This window comes from Penicillium riverlandense (genome assembly GCF_028828495.1).
Source record: "Penicillium riverlandense strain IBT 135883 chromosome Unknown utg000003l_segment0_segment0, whole genome shotgun sequence".
Lineage (NCBI taxonomy): Eukaryota > Fungi > Ascomycota > Eurotiomycetes > Eurotiales > Aspergillaceae > Penicillium > Penicillium riverlandense.
Window position 1 is genome coordinate 5,923,978 of NW_026643196.1, and position 24,936 is coordinate 5,948,913.

General features: G+C 50.6%; 10 protein-coding genes across 10 annotated transcripts; 5 read left to right on the top strand and 5 right to left on the bottom strand.

Annotated features, from left to right (window-relative positions):
• Positions 1–625: 625 nt before the first annotated feature.
• On the top strand, positions 626–1,393 carry N7474_006052 (uncharacterized protein; the record flags this gene model as incomplete). The annotated part of the gene is made up of 1 exon (XM_057197467.1): positions 626–1,393. The coding sequence occupies one exon, from the start codon at positions 626–628 to the stop codon at positions 1,391–1,393; it is 768 nt and encodes a 255-aa protein (XP_057054863.1).
• A 501-nt stretch (positions 1,394–1,894) lies between these two features.
• On the top strand, positions 1,895–3,764 carry N7474_006053 (uncharacterized protein; the record flags this gene model as incomplete). The annotated part of the gene is made up of 6 exons (XM_057197468.1): positions 1,895–2,056; positions 2,112–2,372; positions 2,432–2,984; positions 3,090–3,356; positions 3,413–3,452; positions 3,506–3,764. 6 exons carry the CDS (start codon positions 1,895–1,897, stop codon positions 3,762–3,764), a joined length of 1,542 nt encoding a protein of 513 aa, XP_057054864.1.
• A 92-nt stretch (positions 3,765–3,856) lies between these two features.
• On the bottom strand, positions 3,857–4,498 carry N7474_006054 (uncharacterized protein; the record flags this gene model as incomplete). Its single annotated transcript, XM_057197469.1, has 1 exon — positions 3,857–4,498. The coding sequence occupies one exon, from the start codon at positions 4,496–4,498 to the stop codon at positions 3,857–3,859; it is 642 nt and encodes a 213-aa protein (XP_057054865.1).
• Positions 4,499–5,026: 528 nt separating this feature from the next.
• N7474_006055 (Zn(II)2Cys6 transcription factor) lies at positions 5,027–6,579 on the bottom strand (the record flags this gene model as incomplete). The annotated part of the gene is made up of 2 exons (XM_057197470.1): positions 5,027–6,442; positions 6,508–6,579. 2 exons carry the CDS (start codon positions 6,577–6,579, stop codon positions 5,027–5,029), a joined length of 1,488 nt encoding a protein of 495 aa, XP_057054866.1.
• Positions 6,580–7,845: 1,266 nt separating this feature from the next.
• On the bottom strand, positions 7,846–9,642 carry N7474_006056 (ferric reductase family protein; the record flags this gene model as incomplete). The annotated part of the gene is made up of 1 exon (XM_057197471.1): positions 7,846–9,642. One exon carries the CDS (start codon positions 9,640–9,642, stop codon positions 7,846–7,848), a length of 1,797 nt encoding a protein of 598 aa, XP_057054867.1.
• Positions 9,643–12,117: 2,475 nt separating this feature from the next.
• Positions 12,118–13,728, top strand: N7474_006057 (uncharacterized protein; the record flags this gene model as incomplete). The annotated part of the gene is made up of 1 exon (XM_057197472.1): positions 12,118–13,728. One exon carries the CDS (start codon positions 12,118–12,120, stop codon positions 13,726–13,728), a length of 1,611 nt encoding a protein of 536 aa, XP_057054868.1.
• Positions 13,729–14,286: 558 nt separating this feature from the next.
• N7474_006058 (uncharacterized protein) lies at positions 14,287–16,410 on the bottom strand (the record flags this gene model as incomplete). Its single annotated transcript, XM_057197473.1, has 5 exons — positions 14,287–15,149; positions 15,211–15,415; positions 15,470–15,661; positions 15,732–16,023; positions 16,115–16,410. The coding sequence occupies 5 exons, from the start codon at positions 16,408–16,410 to the stop codon at positions 14,287–14,289; spliced, it is 1,848 nt and encodes a 615-aa protein (XP_057054869.1).
• Positions 16,411–17,331: 921 nt separating this feature from the next.
• Positions 17,332–18,508, bottom strand: N7474_006059 (isopenicillin N synthase family dioxygenase; the record flags this gene model as incomplete). The annotated part of the gene is made up of 5 exons (XM_057197474.1): positions 17,332–17,735; positions 17,802–17,829; positions 17,976–18,175; positions 18,240–18,425; positions 18,475–18,508. 5 exons carry the CDS (start codon positions 18,506–18,508, stop codon positions 17,332–17,334), a joined length of 852 nt encoding a protein of 283 aa, XP_057054870.1.
• Positions 18,509–19,026: 518 nt separating this feature from the next.
• N7474_006060 (Tetratricopeptide-like helical) lies at positions 19,027–21,407 on the top strand (the record flags this gene model as incomplete). The annotated part of the gene is made up of 4 exons (XM_057197475.1): positions 19,027–19,120; positions 19,181–19,331; positions 19,372–19,519; positions 19,572–21,407. 4 exons carry the CDS (start codon positions 19,027–19,029, stop codon positions 21,405–21,407), a joined length of 2,229 nt encoding a protein of 742 aa, XP_057054871.1.
• A 1,692-nt stretch (positions 21,408–23,099) lies between these two features.
• N7474_006061 (histidine phosphatase family protein) lies at positions 23,100–24,775 on the top strand (the record flags this gene model as incomplete). Its single annotated transcript, XM_057197476.1, has 2 exons — positions 23,100–23,721; positions 23,781–24,775. 2 exons carry the CDS (start codon positions 23,100–23,102, stop codon positions 24,773–24,775), a joined length of 1,617 nt encoding a protein of 538 aa, XP_057054872.1.
• Between the last annotated feature and the right edge of the window lie 161 nt (positions 24,776–24,936).

Below are 24,936 nucleotides of genomic sequence, written 5' to 3' on the forward strand. Positions count from 1 at the left end.
TCACTGGATTATCAACTGGATACCAGACAGTTTCATTGACCAGCCTCAAGAGTCCTACTTGGACATTTACGATCGATCCATTCCAGCCGTCAGCCAGCTCTCGCTTCTCCATCACCATCTCCCTATTTAGGGCTCACACCGTGTCTCTCAAACATGGGATCTATGGCACATGCAGACAGCATCGCTCCTGCCGTGTTGGGCAGTGTGGTGGCAGCCCTTACGTGGCTGCTCCTGCTGTTTTCGCTTCGTCTGGTCCAGTTCCTCCTCCATCTCCCTCACACTCCCCGTGGTGTCAATATCCAGGCTCTCCCAGAGTCGAAGGTACATACCATGGATGACCCCAAAACGTACCCAGTCGAGTTTGAGGGTCCGAGCCTGCTCGATCTGTCTCTGGACCAGATTGGTGTTCCTACGTTGCAGCCTGAGAGGTAGGCTCCCCGTGTTGTTTGCCTCCACCACTGTCACTGACACTCTGCAGCCACCTTGCCCAGAACAGAACTGCCATAAACGACACGGGGGATGCGAGCTACAAGATCCTGCTGGTGCGTACAAGGGTTTGATGTTTCTGTGGTCAACAGCCCAGTTCTGACATTTCCTCGTTTCAAAACAGAGATCACCTCTCGAGATGTCCACCTCTCCGACCATGCCCATGAAGAGCCAGGCCAAAGTAATGGAGGAACCTGCTTCGTTCAGCAACGAACCGCGATGGGCCATGGGCAGCAGCGTCTTTGACAATCTTGAGCAGGAGCTGAAAGCCGCTCGTAACGAGAAAAACGTCCTTAGTCGTACTCCGGCTCTGCGGACGTCGTTCTTCCAGCACGGTCTCCGCTACATCCCCGGCCGGCATGATAACGACCTCTACCGCAGTGTTGTCGTTGAGAATCTCCCTCCACACGCGAACCTGGGCCAAATCCTCCTCGGCATCCGTGGAGGAGCGATCTATTCAGCGATCTTGTGCGATACAAACGTCCTAACTGGAACCCAGACTGCACTGGTGACCTTTGTCCGACAGGAGGGTGCTCTCGCCTTTCTGCAGCGAGTGGCTCAAGATGACTTCTACATCGGTTTCCATCAGGCTTGGGTGTGCCCGGTGCTAACGCCGACCTACCCTCTCGCTCCGGAGATGGACATTTATGTTAAGAATGGCCGTACTCGGTGCCTGGCTGTCAATCGAGTGCGCCCCGGCGTGGTGCAGAATATCCATCGCATCCTGTCCAAGTCGCCCTGCCACCTGTACGTGGAATACTTTGGCGAGAATCCGTCCGCCTGCAATGAGATCCGTGTTCACTTCCACTCGATCAAGATGGCGATGCGCGCGCGCGAGATCCTGGCGGGACACGCGAGTCTGGAGGGCTGCGGCATCCTTTTTGCGCCCGATCCTTGCGCGATGTGATACTCAGAAGTACTTCTGCAGACGGAAGCGAGGGAATGGGAATAAGAACTGGAACCGGGGACTTCTATTTCCTCGTGGCTTGGAGGTGGGCATGGTTCTTGTCATCCAATAGATCCCGAATCATACTATGTATCTCGATTATGCAAATATCACCACCCGATCCCCTATTTACCCCGGATTGTAAACTATGACGACAACGGCCACTGTTCGGCACTTCCATAGTCCCTCCCGTCCTGCCGATCCAGCTTCTCCGCACCGCAACTATACCAAACACGGGGATGATCATCGGTGGCCAAGCTCCTGGCCGCTCAGTTCCCCGAACCGGGAACGACTGATTGGACAAACAATGCAATAATGCGCCAATAATGCCTCTCCTTCTCTGCAGGCCAATTTATAAGCTTCCCGGTTTCCCCCCTTTTGTCCTGCGTTTGCGGAGAATTCCCTGTCGAGCGTGTCACGCACAATTTTCACATACCTGTCTGAACGCTGGCTCCCTTGACCATGAGCACGATTGACGAGAAGGCTGCTGTTGACGAGGTGCCGCGGCAAAATGCCCCGGATAAAGATACTGAGGCCGCGCTGCCCGCACAGGGCCCGGAGAAGCTCCTGGCTGGGTTGGAGGATCCAGACGCCGGCCTCAGCGATGAGGAAAGGGCAAAAATTGTATGCATACTCACTATTGATGGTTATTGCTGGGGGTTATTGACTCGGTTTTTAGGATCGAAAGCTGCTGTGGAAGCTCGATCTCCGCCTCGTGCCCTGGCTCAGCCTGCTATACCTTGCCTCCTTTCTCGACCGGACCAACATCGGCAATGCAAAGCTCGTCGATCTAACTACGGACCTAGGCATGAGCGGTAATCAATTTAATGCCACACTCACCATCTTCTTTGTGTCATACTCGGTCTTCGAGCCGTTGACCAACGTGTTGCTCAAGCGTCTGCGGCCGAGTATCTTTATTCCGAGCATCATGATCTGCTGGGTATGTGATGTGCAAAAACGGTCTTACATCTGAGCATCAATCTAATCCTTATTCTCTAGGGCGTTTGCATGGCCTGCATGGGCGTCGTCACGAACTACTCGGGTCTCATGGCCGCGCGCTGGTTCCTCGGCCTGGCAGAAGCTGGCCTATTTCCCGGCGTCGGCTACTTCCTGTCATGCTGGTATAAGCGCTCAGAGTTTGGGGTGCGCATGGCTCTTTTCTTCTCCGCTGCCGCTCTGGCCGGCTCTTTCGGTGGTCTCCTGGCCGCAGCCATTTCCAAGATGGACGGTGTCGGCGGCAGGGCAGGTTGGGCCTGGATCTTCATCTTGGAGGGGGCGGCGACTGTGCTGATTGGAATTATTTCCTTCTGGATGGTATACGACTTCCCTGACCAGGCCACGTTCCTGTCCGATGCCGACCGCGCACGTGTTCTGCGTCGCTTGGCTCTCGATCAGCAGTCTAGCGCGGAGCATGAGCAGTTCAAGATGTCCTACTTATGGGCTAGTCTTAAGGATTGGAAGACCTATACAGGCGCTATTATCTACATGGGCGCGGATGGCTCGCTGTATGCCTTCTCGCTCTTCGTTCCCAGCATCATCAAAGAACTAGTGAGTGAAGAAAGCCAAACCAGGCCGAGATGCAGGCACTAACGAGTCTCTTCCAGGGTATTTTGGCTTCTTGACACAGGCCGACTATCTACTAACATGGCTTTCACAGGCTACGAGTCTATCACGGCCCAGTTGCTGAGTGTGCCGCCCTACGCGGCGGCAGCCATCTTGACTGTAACTATCGGCTTTATTGCTGACCGCACGCGCCAACGTGGACTCTGCAACATTCTGGTTTCTTTCCTGGGCATAACGGGATTTGCTATGCTTCTCGGCGCCAAATCTGCGGGTGTGCGCTATGCAGGAACCTTCCTGGGTGCCATGGGCATCTACCCGTGCATAGCTAACACTATATCATGGTCTTCGAACAACATAGAAGGTAAGAGGAGCAGATCGGTTGGTTCCATGGGCATGGTTGACCTCATTTTCTCCTAGGTGTCTACAAACGCGGTGTCTCGCTGGGAATCATCATTGGGTGAGTCAATCTTCATTTGTAAAGAGAACTTGATGCTTATTCGGAATTTTTAGCTGGGGTAACCTGAATGGCATCGTGTCGTCCAACATTTACCGCGATAAAGACGCACCAAACTACTATCCCGGCCACGGAACGGTGTTGAGCTATTTGGTCTTGTTTCTGTTTGGCGGCTCCGTGCTGCAGTATATCCTGCTGCAGCGTGAGAACCGCAAGCGTCGCAACGGTGAGCGTGACCACTGGGTCGAAGGTCTGGATCGCAGCCAGATCGAGTTGTTGGGTGATAAGCGGCCGGACTTTATATATACCATGTGAGTTGGTGCGGGCGGATCGAGGCGAGGAATGCGAATATGGGTATCATGTGTATATGTGATAGAATATGCCAAGTGCGCGTGTGCATGTCATCTTCAACGTAGAGAATCACCCCGCTCGTACCGATTGACAATCTCTTGGTCCTTCTTCGGACCCCGAACGACATGCCGGCTCGCCCAGCTTAGCACCTCGCCCGTCTCAGGCCGAACACGAAACGCATACGCGGTGCGGTACATATCGTTAATGCAGAGGTGGTTCCCGCGCGCCGCAAGGACAGTATTTTCGGATTCTGCGATAACAGCCGGAGGCGCGGGCGGGGCTACAAATTCGGCCGTCTCCTGGCCAGCCGGCTGGCTCAGCGAGAAATCAAAGTCATGAAACAAATAGTCCGCTTCCTCCGGGCCCGGCGCCACTTTCACGAACCACACGCTTATCCGGCCCGTCTCCGCGCCTAGGCGCCAGATGTATTTCTTTGTCCATCGCAGACCTGCCTGGGCGATACCTGCGCCGGATGCTGTGGATGGGATCTCGCCTTCTTCGCAGTATAGCCAGTCGCGGTCTGGCGAGGTTGCGGTTGGCGGCAGAAGGGTGAAGCTGGCAGTGCCGCGGAGCTCGCCGTTTAGGTCGAGCGGGTTGTCACTGCGGAGGGTGCGGGTCAGGGTCCAGCGTGAGTTGCCGAGGGAGCTAAAGAGAGTCGATAGTAGTTGTTTGGAAGGCATTGTCGAAGGAGAGGCCATGGTTTTGTGTTGTGCTGTGCTGTGGTGGAAGAATCTCAAAGAGCGTCACCTGGAGACCGGGAGGCTAATCCGAAACGGGTCTAGTCTGAAATTGTATACTTCACTACGTGTACTTTTTCCTCTCATCAACCGAAGACAGTACACCTTGCTAGCGATTATGATATCTCTCTATTTTGGTCTGCCAAATAACGTCTCTTAGATCAGATCTTATTCCAAGGTGCCAACTGTCTAATCTAACTAGAATTGAAAAGTATACAAATCCTCAGACCCATAATGACAAACAACTGGTTTTCAAGAATATTCAAGAGTAGACGGTGTCCTTGAGTATCCTACACACAGTCGGCTCTGGTCCATCGCGAGATTTCTTGTAAATGTGTACGGTTGCTCAAAAGCCAGCATCCCAATCCGTCTGATCTCAAGCCCTGGAGTTCTCAAGGACCTCTCTAAATAAAAAAGCGCTGGTTGAATTTTGACAGTACAGGTACGGGTTGATGCAATATTAGGACCCAAGCGTCGTATTAGTGATATTCAGCCGGCCAATTGATCTATATTTTCTATATGCTCGACCAGCTGCAGCGCGACTGAGATTCCTGTGTCCTTGCCGATATTCTGGAGGCGTCGGATGACCCACTTTCGGGTTTCACTTGTCGTGACCGGGCATTTCCCTACCATGTAGAGACCCCAGGTCAACATATACCCGCCCGGCACGCTGCGCTGGAAGGAAAAGCCGACGGAGCGGCGGGATCCAGAGGCCGAGGACAGGAATTCCGAAGCCTGCGGGACGGTGGCTAAGATATCGTCGGCCATTCTGGACAGGGTTTCTAGGGTCTTTTGGAGCTCAAGCTTCATATTCTCCCGGACAGCTGGTGCGAGATCCGTAGCGAGAAATTTGTTCAAGAGGAAGTACGATATCTCGCAGACAATCATTCGAAGGCTTCGCAAGTTGTTCCAGAGTCTGATCGCCCAGGAGTCCCTATAAAGGTCAAATCGACCATTATAAATCATGCTTGGGTCCCCATCTGAGTCTCGCGTGGTTGTATACGGTTCTTGTATGACCAGGACCCCAAGGATGTATTGAAAGTCACGCTCAATCACACTCGCCTCGTCCAGCAATTCAGACCAAGGGATGCCCCCAGTAAACTTATTCTTCCTAACGCTCATAAGCAGGTTTGCGCACCGAGTGCCCAACACCCCCATAAACCAGAACGTACTAGAAGTGTCGGCGTGCTTTGCTGCCTCTTCCTGGAGCTCAAGTACGTCCTCCGGAAAAGGCTTCGCACCATGGACGCAGGCAAGCACTAGGTCTGCGCGCACTTGGTTAAACATGAGGATGGTGATGGGGCTAGAGAATTGTCTCTTGCCCCGGGCAACCACCAGTGCTGCAGCGCCCTGGACATGTCGAACCCATGACTCATAATCGGAGACGTGCTCAAAGACCCCTAACGAGATCACCGACATCAAGGTGCTGTCCTTGACGGACTCGATAGGCGATTCTAACGCAATGTTCACATTGCGGATTGCCTCCGCGTATTTGGCACGCGCGTGGCTAGCCAACTCGGGCTGCTGAGTCGTATTAGCCAAAGCCACGAGGCCTACTGCCGCCATGCTAGCTACCAGCGTCGGACTGTCGCCATCAGCGCGATAAACAGTAGGAATGTAGTTGAGGCATCCCCGTGAAGAGGACTGGCCGCCAATGACAAAGTTGCACAAGAAATAGTTGACGCCTATCTCATCTATACTAGGGCTCAAGCATTGGGTGGTAGGGCTCAAATGTTGGGTGGGCGGAGGAGAGTCGTTAGACGCGCTCTTCGTCCTTTTTGCCTTAGAACGCTTAATGGTCTTGTCGGTCTGGTCGCGGAAGACGAGATCCCATTCATCTCGGTACCCAGGGCATTCTTCGCCTAGTCGAATGCACTGTCCACAATGGGGAGACTGTCGGTCGCACTTTGGCGACGTCGAGCAAAATTAGCAGTGACCGAGTAGACACGAGAGGACAGAACGAGACTCACACGTCGCTTGACAGCCCGGCAGTTCCCACAACTTCTGGAGGCTCTTGCGCGAATCTCGTTGCGCGGAGACATATCTGTTCGTCAAAAGGGGAAAGAGATTATGAAATTTCAGCGTTCTGCTGACTAGGAGGTTCTCCGGATTTATTGAGGCGTAAACAACTTCAGCCGCAGCCGTGGATTTCGTCCTTAATCGACGGCCCCCAACGGTAGCCAACAGCCCCCAACGGCCCCCACACCCCTGCACCTTTTTAATCCTTGTGATTCGGGTAGTTATTTTTGGACAAATCCGGGGAATATTATTAAGTGGCAATGAAAATAAGTATGGTAGGGTACATATCATCCCTTGACCGTGGTGTTTCCTTGATTAAGCCCTGCTCAGCTCTCCTAAGACTGCCCATAAAAGATATTAATAATAAATCAATAAATGGGCAGAATGTCCATATGGTAAGGGCTGGCATGCATCTACCTATTGTGTCCGGCAGCCAGATCAAGAAGGAAAACGATGAATGTATTCAATTTTGAGAGCCATGTTTTTGGGAGCTCCAAGTTGTAAGGAAAGAAGAAAAGGAAGAAGAACAGGAACTATCTACAGTGTACACGAGCCATATCGTATGACCATAACAGGAACAGAAGGATGTTAGGCGGTATGTAGGTCCTGACACCGGACAGAGAATTGAGGATCCGATCATTCGGCGACTGCTGTGAAATGTCGAGACCACCCGAATGTATGTCCCTGGATCATTCGCCCAGAAACTAAGAACGCGCTCTGAAATATGAAGGCTGATTACCCGGTACGGCATCCCCGCTTTTTGGATAACTATCAACCCCTCCGACCTGCGGAATCCCCTGGTATTAATCCTGGCTGGCGTTGAATACTCTGGTGACAACTTCGCCACTGTAGATGCCGCTGTACATGAGGCTGCGTTCACGATGTTCTTCCACCTTATCAACTCGACAGAAACTTGATTCCAAGAAAGGACCTTATATATTGCATTAGCATGAACGAAAGATATGTACAGCTCTCCGAAGGCACCCTAGACACATCGGGGAACATGATCAGCCATAATAAAAGAAAGAAAACCGAAAGTGTACAAAGAAACCAGCTTCAAAGGATAAAAGAGCGGAGATGATAGAGAATCCTCAAAATCAAAGTCCTAAAGTACCCGTGCGGGTGAGAGCCTGACAGTTGGAACTACTCCCCAAAAAATAAAGCCAAGAAAGCCAGAGAGAAGGGAAGGAAAAAGCGACTAAAACATGAGAGCCCTCACTCGAACAACACTCCTTCAAGCAGCATCACAGCAAATACTTGCTCTAAAAGACACGAACAAGATAAGCAAACTACCAGGAGAAACTCTCCTCGATATAGTCTATGTTCGACCGAGCCTGTCTCTTCCGGCAGACCTTGCGCACATCATCGCTCAAGCTACCGTTGCCGCATACCAAGACGCCCATAGCGCCGATCTGTTTTTCGACCTCTATACCGACGAGTACGTCGATATTTGGCCGGCCAGGGAATATTTGCACCGTCGCTGAGGGACTCTGTATCTCCTTGGTGTTGCGTGGGCGGGTTATGAAGAGCATGATGCGAAGAACTTCGCGTCGGCGCTTCATAGCCAGGATGCTGGTCATCCAGGGGCGGATCCACTCAAGGTGCTCGGGAGACTGGATGATCCAGACGAGGGTTAGGCGGCGGGTCGCCACTGTTCCCTCGGCGAAACCAGCGACTAGGTGCCGCACGAAGGGGACATGGTGTGTGATACCAACACCGCCAGCGAAGAGCATAACGGTGCCATAGGAATCCATGGAGTGGATGTTGCCGTAGGGTCCTTCGACGAAGGCACGCAGGGTCACACGGGAGGTGAGACAGCTTGCGGCGTGCTGGAATAGTTTGTTGGTCATGCCTGTGCGGCGGCGGACAAGTAGGGAAAGAGTGGTCGTTTGAGAGGCGCCGAGGAGGTCTTGTGTTGTGTTCGGGAGCAACTTCTCTCTCGACAAAGTCTCCTCAGCTTCGGTCCAGCCGACAGAGAAGGGGTGGGAGGTCCAGCACTCAACAGCTGGGATATATAGATATATGTGTTGTCCGGGCTTGAAAGTCCACGGCCGAGCTACGCGAAGGGTAATGCGCATCGCATCACCGGGCATTACCTCAATAGTGGCGGTGGTGGAGTCGCGGCCAAAGTTGCGGTACACGATGATGAAGAGACGAGTGGCTCGCTCTAGGGCCCAGAGAATTATAGCGACAAGCAGGTAAGCTTGGTCAACCAAGCCGTCAAGATGCACCCAGAGGAAACCAAAGGAGACGGCTGTGATGGCAAGGTGAAAGTGGATGAATGTCTCATAGAAAGCATGCCGAATTAGAGACGGCGAGTGCAACATCAGGGCTGTGAACCCACAGGTAGCAATCAGTCCAGCAATTAAGAAGCTACTCGAAGAAATGGAAATTCCGACGACATCCCAGCTGGCTGCCTGAGCTTGGGGGATGCACCATGCGAATGTGTGTGCAAGAGCCTCGAGCACCACAATGCGGCCCAGCCAGCGATGAAGCAAGTTCCAAGTGTCGAAGGGAACGTTGAGTATGGCAATAAGAGGGTTGTTGCGACCAGCCATTAGGACCAGCGGGATCAGGTTGATAGTAGACATTGTGCCGGTACGGCTACGCACAATACCCGAAAGAGTCACCTCGTTTGATCCATAGGGAGTTGTTACTGTACACAGGGCAACGTTCATGGCAATTACACCGGCGATTAGGAGCCCATGAAAGCGACTGGGGAGGTTGCCCATGTTGATGGCTGAAGAGAGCTGAAATTCCTGGTTATGACGTTTGCGGAATAGAGGAGCATAGATTAAATGTTCTTTAAGCCAGCAAAACCTGTCGTGTGCAGGCACAAAGTACTGCTGCTTATCGTCAGTGAAGCTGGCTAGTCGTCGCAGGTGGCCAGAAAATCGGAAGGCGAGTGACCAGACATAGAAGGCAGCGGCGGCACAACCAAACACAAGAATGGTGTATCGTGACATATCGTCATTTACTGCCTGAATCCACACCGGTATGGCTCTCTTTTGGTATCCACAACTCTTCTCGACCTCTTGGGCACTGCTCAGCCCCACAAGTGACAGAGCCAGAAGGAGATGCTGCATGATATACCCCGCTGGAGATAGTAATATCGAATGTGATGAGGCAGATTCTGGGTGGTTTTGCAAGACCAGCTTGCTAGATAGGTAGGAAGTAGAGGAGCGAAGGTTTGTTATCGAAGCCCGGGGTTGTTATTGTTTGGTTGGAAGAGTGTCGCAGATGCAAAGCAATTCAAAACAACACCACACTCCTTCAGAATGTGAAAAAGAAGGATATCGACAGCGATAAAAAATTCCAACCAATCCAAAGATATGGCGCTGCGTGGCTAGAGTCGAAACCAGGGCCTGCCTAGGTTGAACGTAGTATGCAAAGAGCGAAAAGAGTAGGCAAAGACATCAATCGATACGATTTTCCGCGTCAATTGAGTGCTTAGCATAGAAACCAGGAGCTCTAGTAAACGCAGCGCAACATTGCGTATAGAAAATAAAGATTGTCTGAGAAAGGACGGGTGACAAAGACCACAAAGAAACGAAGAGAGAGGAAGATAATGGCCTTTATACGAAGAAATGGAGAAAAGCAAAACCTGTTCACAGAGGGTTAGAGAAACTACTTTTTTCGCCCTGTGTGAGTCCACTTTCCCCTGAGAGGTAGGATTGGGGAGATATGAGACACGCCTAGTCCAAGCCCAGGCCAACAAGCCGAAGATAGAGACAAGCAAGGCTAGGCCGAACAATGGTAGGCTGTCTTCTCACACGAATTGTGTATCATCCCATCATGTAACTGATACAACGGCAAACCCTGAGTATGCTGTAGCGGGAGGGGAGGGATTGTTTGGCGTTTTGCACGGGGTTCTGGACCATGTTCCCGCGAGATATCAATTACGGTTCATTCCATCGGTACTCCGTACACTACGCACTTGACGCCTAGCCCGCTAGGAAGGAACCTGCCCGCCAGGGCCGCAGGCCCCAATCTATAGATCGAGTCCGCCTAGAGGAGGACCCGGGCGCGGGCATCAGTATTGCCATCCACCGCAAATTGACATGCGACATGCGAGAGGTAGAGAGATCGAGGCGGGCTCCCCGCTTGTTGCACGTTACCGACAAGCACCACTCAACAATAGTAGATATTGAATTTTTGACGTAGTGCCCAGCTGCAACCATATGGTCATATGACAATAGTAAACCTAATTTCACGTCCCTGAAACACTTCACGATCGAAGATCACCCCCCGCTAACACCACCCAAGTGGTTCCCAACGCACTATGCTGTCATACTATAGTTACTCTTTGGTACAAAGCCGAGTGATCTCCAATATTGTGCTTAGCCCCCGGCACTTTCATTATGTCGACATTATTTATTTATTTTAAATTTAGCAGCAGTTCTCTTAATTTGCAACGGAGTTTAGATTACCTGCCTAATATATAAAAAAGTCGATATAAATAGATAAAACGTGATTAAATAATAAATATATAAAATAAATTAAAAATTTAAAAGATATTAATATACAAATAAAACAGAAAAAATTTACACTAGCTGACTTAGTATTTGATACATCCCAATTGGGAAATTTATGCAGAAAATGGTTTTAAAATAAGCTTTTGGGTGTGTTTTGGGTCAAAGGTCAAACACAAGGGCTTACTAGCGTGAGTTTGGGATTTTGGGTTTAGGTCTAAACCCATGGGCTGGGTTTGCCCTGGTTTACTCTCTCATAATGCCTTGGTTCCAGTTCTAGGGAGAGAATTTGTAGAATCGGCCTACTTAAGTAATCATTCCGGAGGTCTACTAATTATTTGTTTCAGCAGCTTTCGATAGCTCGTCTAGGTCTCTCTGGCTCTTCGCAGATATCCCAACTCTATAGCAGCAGTATATTAACCTCCGGCCTCGCTACATAGCACTATTTGCAATATAAACGGCAGCGAAGCTTACACGCCCTCTTGCCCTCTTCGTAGGGTTTCTTTAATTATCTCGCTACATACCTTTTTTTTAACTATACAATACTATAAAACTATCCCCTGAACGCTTGCTGTCTCATCCTGCTACCAACTGTTTCAGAATACCCTAGACCCCTCGCGATATCCCTATGAATTCTGGAACAGATGATGCGACGTCGGGCTGGTCCTGCTTGCCCGTCGAATCGATACAACCCTATTAATAGTGTGTTGGTCAGTGGTTGTTAGCGGCGTATATACGCCGGTTTCGTGCCTTAACCTCCCCCACCTCCCTCCCTCTTCCTCGATCAGGTCGTCAGCCGACTTCTTCGCCTTGCAGTATAAAAGAGATCCCGGATAACGCCTTCGGGGTGCTATCCGTTTATTCATCAGCGAGGTAGCTCTCTTCGATCTCCCTTGGGACCGTCATTTCAGATGCAGTGAGACTGGCCTCCTATCTTTCTCACCTGTTGCTCTCTGTTTGTTTCGCCGGACCTTTAGCTCCCGTCATTTACTCGTCCCAGCACCCTCACTGTTGATCAGTCTTACTTTTCGCCTTTCGCGGACCGTATATCTCCTTTTCTTTGCAACGCTCCTTTTCAATTTCATCATTATGTCCCCCCTCCTGCATCCCGTCGCCGTTCTGGCACAGACGGTGACTGCATTCTGGAGTCAGTCATTGCCCTGGTTTCCCGGCCACCACCAGCAATTTGCAGCACACAACGTTGGACAACAGCCGACTACGACCACCGTGGCAGCCGGAAGAACGTCGACGAGCACCGCGCTCAACGTCAGTGCCTCCAACTGCTTCCTCACGCTGCCCAATAACCCCCTGTCGGCCAACGGCCTGGCTACTCCGTTTGTTCTGGAACCCCCTTGCTCGCAGAGCGTCAATCTGCAGCAAGCTTATGTCGAGGCTGCAGTGATTGACCCGGCCACCGGAGCCGTGTCGATCTATCACCCGCTGGTCATCGATCAGGGCAAGACTCCTCCCGTCGCCCCCGTCGTCCCCAAGCTGCCGGCCAACGCCAAGGTCGCCCTCTGGTTTGGTTTCAATGGGAACGTGCTCCAGCTGCTCGACCCGAATGGCCTGGGCACGCATCAATCCTCGATCCTGAAGGAGATTGACTGCGTCAACGGCCTGCCCGGCATGCAGGGCGACGTCTTTGGCCAGGTGAGCTGGTGCAACACGCAACCGTTCTTTGACGCCGCCAACGCCGCCGTCAAGAACGGCCAGCTCGTAATCCCACCTCTGGGAACTGACCACAACGGCGCCACATGTCCGACCACACGGTCGTTTGAAATCGTCGATGCCTGTCCCTCCGACAACGTGCCGACGCAGTACCTGCTCCTGCCCGACGGAGCCACGGTCCAGGACACGGCTGCCAATCGGGCCAAGTTCCCCAACGCCATAGTCATCAACAATGCTTCTGATGAAGCGCTGCTGGCCAACATGATCGATCCCGCCATCGGCTGCACCCCGTTTCTAGGGCCTAGTCTAGACAACCCGGGCGACAAAGTGCCCGCCTTGGCGCTGCAGGAACTGCAGGCCAGCGAACACCAGCAGGCACCCATTGCATTAGTGCCGCTCAACGACCCGGATTGCCTGCTGACCGCGAGCGGCGCTGTCAGCCCTGCGAAGACGAATGCCTACCGCTTGGGTATCAATCAGCCCTTGTTGACGGACCAGGGACCCGATTCCGGAGCACTAGATTTCTATTGCAATGGTATGATGTCTATTGCACCGGGCTTTCTGCTCTTCAACGAAGAGGTCTTTGCCAAACAAAAGAGCCCCGCGCCGTCACTCGGCAACAATCTCTTCACATTCATGTGTGCCCGGTACCTAATGAGCTTGATGCAGCTCGGCTGCTCGCCCAATGTTCAGCAGCCCGTCCAAATCGCGACCAACGGCATCGGCGTCGCCACTGCCTGCACCATCCAGAGTGCCGCGGCGACCACCACGGCGAGAACCACAAAATCAAGGCAGGTGGCTGTCACGAGTGTGGCTGCGTCGTCCGTGACCACCACCACCACCATGCTATCGACTCTGGTATCCGTCATGAAGCAGTCTTCAACCGCCGTCAATCAGATGACGGGCGCCCTCACCCAGGCGACGACTACCATCGCGGCCGCCAACACAGCAAAGGACACTAACTATCCCTTCGAAGCCAGTAGCCGGTCCATGGCGGCAGGCCGGTTCCGAGTAGGTCGTCGGGGTCAGTAAGGAAATCAGCGATCCTAGGGTCGGCGGTAGGACCGCCTTGGTTGTGGAATGGAACGCAGGCATCAGCGTGAAGAAGCGTAATGCAAATCAAATGCGCTATTCGGTTTCGATTGTACTAAAGTACATCTCCAATTTACTGCAATTAAATGACCTTGAAATCTGGATTTTCTGTGCTATCCGCGTGATGTATTGAAACAATGAAAATTTGTCAAATGGGGCCCGTTTCACAGGCTTTAGGGTTTGTATCCTCGGCCTCAACCGTTCGCTACGTTTGTATCTCAGGACATGCAGTATCTATCAAGGCATCCTATTAGACTTTAGGGCTCCTATATGAATACGTCGACCACCACTATTTGAAAATCAGAAAGCTCATTTCACATATTCAATTATAAAACTGCCAGAGCAGGTAATAATAAGCCTCATCTGTCCCTCCCAAATAATAAGATGTATCTAGATCTCTAAATTCTTCCGTCCAGGGGCAATCCACCTATCCACACACACTCTCTCTCTGACAATAATACATAAGCAAATATTTCATAGGCACTTTGGTGCTAGAATCTATGCAACTACAACCGTCAATAGCAGACTCAAGGCAAGGAATCCACCAGTTGCAGGCATAGAGGTTGCTGCACCGTTGGCCGGAGGAGTAGCAGGCGGCGAGGCCGTTGGTTTTCCGCTGCCACTGATTGGCGTAGCCGTGCCTGTAGCCATGCCTGTACTCGTGGCTGTAGCCGTGGCTGTACTATTATCTGCTTCAATAAGGTCGTAAACTTTGGACCACAGTTTACAAGCCTTGTAATCGACTTGGCCAGGTAGGGTTGAATCTGCGAAAATCAATCCGGGACTCGACGCATTCTTTTCTAGAACGAATTGTGGCCAATGGATGGCATCGGTCGACGGATCGGCATTTTCTGCCATTGCCGTCCACAAGCTCATCATCTGCTTGCTGAGGTTGTCCTCGTCTTCTGTGGCATTGCAAGTACCCCCAGGAAGAGGTTGATTGTTCATGTTACCGAAGACGAACGGAATTTCGGCGGTATGAGTGGCACCCACTAGCGCCATTTCCTCCGGATGGCCCTGGAGCTGTTTCAGGGTGCCCAACCACGGGCATGTGTTGTTGTGAGTATACTCATATGTCCAAACGGGAATGTTGTTGAGTGCGGCTGACACCAAACCCTCGTATGCCACACACTTGTAGTCGGCATCGGTTATGACCTGTGCTATGGCGTAAAGCACACCATAGTGGGCATTTCCACCGGCGAGAGCTTCGAACATAGAGAGAGGGTAGTATTTCTCAATAATCCCAGCAGCGCTACCAAAGTTATTGCGAAGGAAGGACTTGTATAGAGATGGCGTTAAACTTTTGCCATTCGATAGGCTTTTGACCGTGGCGGCGGCATAAATGACTCCCTCATTTTTGTCTTGAAATTCCGATTAGTGGGTCTATTTCAGAATGGGGGATACGAATGGTGTTGCACATACTGGATCCAAAGACCGCCGGCACTTGTACCCCGCGACTCAAGGGCTCTTCAGGGATGACATTTCCATCCACATAGGGATAGAAAGCATGTGTCCCCGAGGTGGTGATAGCGAGTGCTCCACCTGCTCCAATTCCCTCATGCAAAAAGGTATCACCATTGTACGCCTTTCTCAAGTCAGAAACAGTCCTGGACTGTAGACAGGCTTTCTAAGGAGAAGTCAGCGGCCAGTTACGATAAAGATAGGAAATCTCCGCACTCACATCATCGGAACTGCACTTAAGTGTTTGAGCATATGATGCACCAACACTTTGAATTGTCGAATTGTGGAGGAGCCTTTTTCCGGCGCCCGATTCCATGATGACACTGTTGAAGAAAGACGGTGCTTGGGGAAGAGAGGCAATAATAAATGCGTCCTCAGCACCGGCCGATTGACCGAACAGAAGTACCTTATTCTGTATTGGAAATTCGTTGTTAACGCTGCCCCCACTGATTTAGTTTGCAACTAGATGTGACTTGACGTACTGGGTCACCTCCAAAAGCGGCGATGTTGTCTTGGACCCACTCCAATCCGAGAAGAAGATCTTGAATTCCTTGGTTACCATATATTCCGGCACTGTTGAGCGCCATGAAGCCTAGAGGTCCAAGTCTGTAGTTGATTGATACCAAAATTGAACCATCCGCTGCAGTGTTGCAGCCATCAAACAGGCCTTTCGAGATTCCGCCAGACGTGTCTGATCCACCGTAGATCCAGACTTTGACCGGAAGATTCGAGTCTTTGGTGGCATCAGATGGAGTCCAAACATCCAGGTAAAGACTGAAAAAAGAAAGATCAATTATTGAACAAAATTATTCGTTGCCAAAGATGAAATATTTGTGAGATAGAAGCTTCACTTGACTTGACTTACCAGTCTTCACTTAGAGCACCTGTAGCGTCAAACTCGGCTCCGAACTGAATGCAGGAGGCAGGTGCCGTAGTCGCATCAAGTTTCCCATTAGGGTAGTGTTTATTGTAGGCCTTTGGAGGTTCGAACCGTAGGTCTCCAACCGGAGGTTCCGCATAGGGAATTGCCTTGTAGTAGACTGCATTTTGTGTATTTTCGCACTGTCCTCCCTGAAGGGTACCAGCATCAATCGTGACAGAAGGCGAAGCTAATGCTGCGGTTGCAAAAGCCGGCAGAATAGCCGACAAAATGAGGTTCATTATTCTTCTTCTATCCCGAAAATGCACACTGAGACGAGGAGAGTAATCCGGAAAGCAACAGTTCTACGCTGCGAACACTCCGACTTTATAAGCCGCCCCAATCCCCATTATTAGTTTTCGACTATATACTAGCCTCCAAGTCGGATCCGTGCACTTTGGGGGCGGGCCAATGGACAAGTATTGCGAGTTTCTCCAGGAAGCATGCGTTGATTGGCAAAGCACCTCAGATACCCAGATGAGACTGGCGGTCGGGCGGAAAAGCGGACCCTAGCGTTTTCCGCTGTACGGCCGACAGCTCCTTTACATTTGAATGCAACGAATTTTCCTACTACGGCAAGTTATTTCTGGCCCCCTATTGTAAGTAAATTCTATTATTAGGCTTAGTTAACCCCCGCCAGTCCGCCCTGAAGTCTGTATTAGGAAAAAGTGATCGCCGAGGTCTAGCCCCATCAGGCTTAAGTTAATTGCGGTCTTTTCAAGGAATCATGCTTTGATTGGCAAAGCATCTCAGATACCCAGATAGGACTAGCGCGCAGGAGTGAGAGCGGAAACACGCTTGTTCCCTACTCATTTACACTTGGTTATAAGGCGACGAATTTTCTTAATACGGCAAGTTAGACGTTTCTGGGTCCCCACCACATGGCCCGGAGATGTGGAATCGAGAGCCATGACATTCGGAACCTCCAATACCGGGTGACGGTAAATCCGTGATTCTATTGTAGGTAACAAAACATAGTCGAAACAAGAGATCACTTCAAAGATTGTGCGTATGAAAGCACAGAGAATGCAATTGTTCCCAAATTCTGCATTCAACTTGCCCATTTTGTAATGCATAACTAAACCCCTTTCCAGAAGGCATATCCCACAAATCTATGGATAGTTCAAGCGATGCTGCTTTGCCTATATCGGTAGTAAAAAAACTTAAACCTCCACCATTTCCATAGCGGCCTTCTTCTTAGACACTCCAAACGTATCCGCGTATCGTCCCTCCATCCACTCTGACACTGTGAGAGGAGCGTGTTTCGCCACCCCACCTTCCCCGATGCAACTATCAAGACACTTGACCAAGAAGTCTGGGTTGCCATCGAAGAAGAATGGCACACTATATCTTTCCGTCCCGGTCTTGTTTACAACACGATGTAGATTTGAGACATAGCGGTCATTGGTCCAACACATCATTAGATTGCCAGTATTGATAACAACAGCATCTGGGATCGGCTCAACATCAACCCACTCCCCTGTTTTGCGGTCTCGGACTTGTAATCCCCCGGTAGAATCCTGAAGGAGAATTGTAACGGCACCGAAGTCGATGTGAGCGCCGATTCCTATACCAGTTGTAAGTAAATGAACAGGGTGTTCATAGTTTGTACTAAGACTAGGTTCGGTCATACCTCGTTCTAGCTCCGAGGCATCAGGGTCCTGTGGAGGGTAACGAAGCAGACGAAGCACAGCTATCGGATGCTCGCAAAATTTATTCAGCAATTCATGCCCTCCTCCAAGAGTGTCGAAGAGAACGCTCAGTACGTCTTTCACGAGTTTCGACGCCACAAGTGGTACTCATCGACAGTCTTCTTCCATAAATGTGGGTCCTTAACCTCAGAGGGATATTTATTCGGCCTTTGAGCCCACTTCCTCGCCTGGACATAGGAATCGTCAAGGGGAAGGTCTTGTGCCAGGAAATAACCTTCTTTTAGATCGCCCTTGGTGAGCTTTTCAAAGTTCTGAGACCGTAGCCGTTCATAGCCGCGGTTGCATTCGCCAACATCTTTTCGCGACTTAGTATTGCCGTCCTGCTCACTCCAACTCCACTGGGGTAGTAGGATACTTACCTTTGTTGTATTTGTCCTTTACTTCATCCCGTAGACTAAAGAAAACCTTGGATTGACGCAGTATTTCCTTTCTAAGGTTCTCGGGAATGCCATGGTTACGCAATTGGAAGGATCCGTAGTTTAGACAAGCATTGCGAATCTCGTCTTCGAGCTTTGATTTTGCTGCCTTGTCCTTCCCGAATAAGGCTAATAAGTTGGTCAGCAGGCTGCTAATACCAATATCCAGGAAACCTACGGGCGAAATCGATGACTGGGGGTCCTCGGCCCATCTGGGCAGTATGGTATCTTTCTATGTCCAACTGAAGCCCAGAACCATTTGATGGTTGCTCTGAATCGAGACTTGCTCTTTTAAATATACACTCGGATTCGAAATTGGCTTCCATGTTTTACGCACAGAAACTATGCCAACCCCTAACGCCAAGCCCAAGGCTAAGCCTATATAGGACTGGTGCAAGTAGCCTGCATATCATCCCTGTCCGTCAGAATGGAAATGTAAATTATCTGACAAGACCGATACGCGCTGAACATCGCGTCTCGCCAGTCGTGGTTGACAGCTGGAGAGTTAGATGGTCGTCGTTTTTCCCCTAGTACTACAGTACAGATGCGGGATTATCGTAATTCAGCCGCGCCCGCAGACTGAATAATTTAGTTGCGTTTGGCAGAGTGCAGCGCGAAGTGCTGTTAAGTCACCTGATAATGAGGCTAAGGTACCTTTGTCTTGGTTACGTGGCCAGTTCCTTGTCCCTTTCCTGAAGATGCACATTGCACCCCAAGAGTGGCTTGAATCATGGCATGGGACTCTTTTGGCAGCGCAAACTCGGGGCTCCAGATTGGGATTAATAATGCCCCTATCCACAACCCGCAGTTCTATCTGCCCCCAGGTAGGTTTCGCAAGGCGCTAGAATGTGATCAAGTTAACTAATCGCCACTTCTTGGCCCAGAGCGACCGGAAACCCCACCGAATCCTCTATCGACCGTCCCGTTCCGTCGCGACCCAGACTTTGTCGACCGTGGAACGCTACTTGATCAGATACACACAAAAAGCTCTGTACCGGGATCTCGGATAGCACTTCTTGGCCTAGGTGGCGTTGGGTGCGTTCGGAAAGGACAACGGATTTACCCATGCTAATAGATTAGAAGAAAATCGCAACTTGCTATCGAATACTGTTATCGAGTTCGAGATCAATCGCCCGAGACATGGGTTTTCTGGATTCACGCTAGCAATGCGACTCGCTTCGAGCAAAGTTGTCGAGATATTGTCGACCGAGCTCGGATACCCGGTCGCAGGATCCTAAGGAAAACGTATTCAAACTCCTTCATGACTGGCTTCAGGACGAAACAAAGGGAAAATGGGTTCTCATTCTTGATAACCTAGATGATGACCAATCACTCCATAAAATTTCACCGGTCGCACCGGACGGCCTAGGGAGTAATCAGAGTGGCACGCCAGAACAATCTATCTGGGCATGCTTCCCGCAGAGCTTGAACGGCTTAATCATCATCACAAGTCGGCGTAGACGCGCGGTATCACACATGGTGGAAGATATGGATATTATTTTAGTTGAACCGATGGACGAAACCCATGCAATAACACTCTTTGACAAGAAGCTCGGAGTTCAAGCTGCCAGGGAAGACGTCATTCAGCTGACTGCGGCACTTGAGTTTATGCCGCTTGCGATTGTACAAGCCGCGGCCTATGTCAAGCAACGGTTACCGCGCCTATCAGTTACACAGTATCTGGAAAACTTTCGGAGAAGCGACCGCCAGAAGAAAAGCCTCCTTGATTATGAGGGGGGCCAGCTTCGCAGAGATTGGGAAGCCAAAAACTCCATCCTCATCACCTGGCAAATATCATTTGATTGTATTCGGCAAGAAAGCCCATCCGCGGCGGATTTATTGTCTCTTATGAGCTTTTTCGATAGACAAGGAATACCTGACAGTCTACTTCGAGAAAACGAAGATATGAGACAGAAATTGAGCGGTGTTCCTGCGTCTAACGTGGACCCGATGATGGATGACAATAATGAAGACGAAAGCACAAGTGTCAGCGTGGTTGACAAGTTTGAGGACGATATATTGGTGCTAAGAGACTACTCGTTCATATCCATCAGTGCGGATGGAGTGAACTTTGAGTTACATCGCCTGGTCCAACTAGCTATGCAGGAGTGGCTAAAGGCGCATGGACAGCTTGAAAAGTGGAAGGGACGGTTCATCCGAACCCTTCACCACAAATTCCCAGTAGGAAAGTATGAGAACTGGCCTAGGTGCCAGTTGCTATTTGCTCACGTGAAAAGTGCAGTTGCACACCAGCCACATGAAAAGGACGTGTTGGGAGAATGGGGTTCGCTGCTTCACGAGGCAGCATCTTTTGCCTGGACTCGAGGAGATTTCGTCGACAGCCAAATAATGGCAAAGAAAGCAACAATTGCAAGGTTGAACTTATTCGGCCCGGATAATAAAAAGGCGCTTGACAGCTTTGAAATGCTTGGGTTGGCATACAAGCTTGGAGGCCAGTGGAACGACGCCAAAAATCTACAGCTACAAGTGATGGAGACCCGCAAGCGGGTCTTAGGGCCAGAGCATCCCGACACTCTGAATGGCATTAGCAACCTAGCCTCAACCTACCGAAATCTGGGTCGATGGAAGGACGCCGAAGAGCTAGAGTTGCAAGTAATGGAGACCTGCAAGCGGGTCTTAGGGCCAGAGCATCCCGACACTCTGAATGGCATGAACAACCTAGCCTTAACCTACCAAAATCAGGGTCGATGGAAGGACGCCGAAGAGCTACAGTTGCAAGTAATGGAGACCCGCAAGCGGGTCTTAGGGCTAGAGCATCCCGACACTCTGACCGGCATGAACAACCTAGCCCATACCTTTAGGTCATTGGGTCAAGACCAGACCGCTTTGCTGTTGATGGCCGAATGCGTTCGACTCCGCGACCAAAAACTAGGCCCTGACCACCCGCATACCGTGTCTTCCAAGTATACTTTGAATAAATGGCGTGCGAAGGGTGACCACCCGTCTTCCCAGTCTGATAAAATGGCAACGAAAACAAAAGAGGACTCAATCCTAGCCAGTTTCACAGAAACCTCAAAGCGAGTTTCCCAACCCGACGGACACCGTATGCGCAAAATCTTCTCGCGCCTCATCAGCAGAAAGCAGGATTAATATAGAAAGGAGGTTATTTTAGTGAGAACGAAACATAAAGAAAGCAACAAATTCTGTCATCGCAAAGATGAACAGCTCGGTTTCTCTTACAGTAATGCGTTAGATGTCCACGGGTGTAACATCCAGCAGTTAAGATTCCATCAAAACACATAGCGTCTGAAACCATCAAGTATCGTAGTATTGGAAGTAGTTCGTATGTAATAAACACATTAAATATCAGATTGCAAGAGCCCATCGGCAACAGCCCTTGTGATGAGGTGGTGAGGTGTCAGCGCCCACCGCCGCCTGTAGATAGACCTTCCCTTCTGGGAGATCCCTTAGGAATATCATCATCTTCTCCTCTTCTTCTCCTCTCCCTGTTTAGTTTATCTCCCCGCTCAGGTCCTTGCCATGGCGCTCCCCGACTTCCCCTGAGTCTCGCCGCCATCACCTTGGTTTGTATGGAAGTTTCTAGAAGTCTTCTTTCGAATAAACGAGTAACTTGCGGGTCCGTATTACGTCCGTATACGTCAAGACTGTTCAAAGCAAGGATGGTGTGTAGCCTAGCCGAATCTGGCCTAGAAGATTTCTCCAGCATCTTGGCAGTGGGGCTTGAGATAGTTTCTCTGTGTAAAACATGGAAGCCAATTTCGAATATTGCTGTATGTGGGAGACGATCATAGAGGAGTTCGGCCGGGCTTATCCTACTGGGCTTATCGTGCTCGGCCGTGGGTGGCTTATCCGATGTTAACCCGGCGACATTAAATATTGGCATGCAGACATTATCCGTGTAACCGCGCATAGACGAGCCATCTGCCAGTGGTGTTTTCATACCCCTCACAAGAATTGCAACGAACCTGTTCTTTTGCTCACACATCCGCCTGCGCAATTGGGTGACGGTTGTCTCAAGTGAGACTAGGTTTTCTGAAGATACGATATTCGCAGGAACCAACAAACTCGGATATAGTATCAATAGCTCAAGACCCTTACCAATAATTAGGTCGAAACACGCGCACTAATGAATAGTGTCTCGCCGAAGCGAGCAATATTTTTTCTTCTCAGGGGCCAAAATTCTTGCGGAAGAAGTTTTAGGCACATTCAACCAGTGACCCTAGCGTGCTTCCCCTGTGCGGCTGATAGCTCATTTACACTTGAATGCAAGGACTTTTCCTATTACGCCAAGTTATTTCTGGCCCCTATTTTAAGTAAATTCTACTATTAGGCTTAGTTGACCCCCGCAATTTCGCACTGATGTCTGTATTAAGGAAAAGTGATCGCCAAGGCCTGGCCCCCAGCTTAAGTTAATTACGATCTTCTCGAAGGATCATGCATAGATTTGCAAAGCATCTCAGATACCCGGATAGGACTAGCGGTCGGGTGTGAAAGCGGACCCAAGCTTGTTAACTGCTAATTTATATTGAATAAGGCAATGGATTTCTCTAATATGGCAAGTTAGACGTTTCTGGCCCCCACCAGCATAGCCCGGAGATGTGGAATCAAGTGGTCATGACATATCGAACCTCCGTAGCTGATGACCTAGTAGGACTGTGGAGGAACAGGTCAAAACAGTTTGAAGTCCCCAAACTAGACCGTGCGGGATGGTCAAGCTAATTTTCCGAACAACGTGGTATTCCCTATATAACCTGCAGTCAATTCACACGGTCATTTCGCTCCACAACCTCTTTTACTTTTTACAAGCGGCAGCGTCCCTCAATGGCCACTCTGAGCATCCCTGCTGTCGCATTGCTCGCCCTTGTGGGCGGCAGTGCTGCACTACCGTCTACCGGAAGCACAACTGTGGCGTCGAGTTCGGGGGCTGTCGCTCCAACAGGGACATCCTATCCTTCTGGATTTGACATGAAGAAGAGCTGGGGCAACCTCAGCCCATACGCGGACGCGCCCGGCTTTGGCCTACCCAAGGGCTCCCCACAAGGTTGCGAGCTATCGCAGGTGCACGTTTTGCACCGTCATGCGCAACGGTACCCGACGAATGTTTCGGTGGATGCGGGATCAATGGAGTTATTTGCCTCTGCATTGCAAAAAGCCTCAAAGAGGCACCCGGATACTAAGATTGGCACGGGCCCGCTTGCCTTCTTAAACAACTGGGACTATTGGCTGGGCTTGGACAACCTGCTCCCGACGGGTGCCGCCACCGAAGCGAGCTCTGGCGCGGCATTCTGGAGCCAGTACGGCCGGTTCCTGTACGGCGCTCCTGCAGGCGAGGCAAACTGGAACGCCGCGCTAAATGTGCTCCCAAATGGCATGCCTCGCCCAAAGCCTACGTTCCGCACAACCTCTTATCCTCGCATCCTGGAGAGTGCACGCTGGTGGCTGAGTGAGTAGATCTACGAACTGTTGAACCGAGGACGGACAACTGATGCTACTATACTCTAGGTGGCTTCTTCTCCAACACGGGCGGCAACAGCTCGTATGCGCAATACGACCTCGTTATTATCCCTGAGAAGCCAGGTTTCAATAACACACTATCGCCGACGGAAACCTGTGCGAAGGGCTTAGTTGCTGGCGATTATAAAGCTGCGGAATTCATTCCCGCAATGATCAAGACTGCCACTGAACGCTTCTCTGCCTTCTTGCCAGATGATTTCTTCTCGAAGGAGGCCAAAATCCTTGCGGAAGAAGTTTTAGGCATGTTCAACCTGTGTCCTTATGAGTATGCCACGCTGGGTAGCTCGTCCTTTTGCTCGCTATTCACCGAGCAAGAATGGCGCGACTTCGAGTACTACTTGGATCTGCAATTCTATGATATGTATGGTTTCGGCTCTCCTAGCGGCCGTGCCCAGGGTATTGGCTATGTGCAAGAGTTAGCGGCACGACTACAGGACAAGCTGATCAAGAGCAGTGATAGCAGCATTAACTCTACATACGATGACAACGAGAAGGACTTCCCACTAGACCAGCCTCTCTTTATGGATATGTCGCACGACGATACCATTGTCTCCGTCCTGGCCGCTCTAGGTCTGGACTACTTCAAGTATAGCCCGCGAGGCCTGCCTTCTATTGTTACGCATGCTCCGAGGCGCCAATTCAAACTGAATGAGATGACCCCATTCGGAGCTCATCTGGTCTCTGAAGTCTGGACCTGTCCTAAGGACACCTCGTTCCATGACCTCCAGCCTCAGATGTACAAAAATCCGGATCTATCGTCCAAGTCCAACACCGAGCAATACATCCGCTTCGTGCTGAACAATGCTCCCCTGCCACTGGACGGTCTGTCTGCTTGCGATGGGTCGGTTAACGGATTCTGCCAGGTGAAGGACTTCCTCAGCCAAGTGCCCCAGCTTACCAAGGAGGCGATGTACCAGGAAGCCTGTTTCGGCTCCTACAACACCACTATTCCGGTCGGCAACGGGCAGCCGACTTCAGCATAGATATGGACTGATCCTAATGCTTTTTGAAATAACTTTAGGGCTAGAGGTATACTTTGGCATGGTTATAACTAGTTAGTTGGGTTTGTAGTAGTCAAATCTATAGTATAATCTTTAGTTGTTCATATTGAAAACATATACCCGTCTCCAAATGTCGCGCCCGA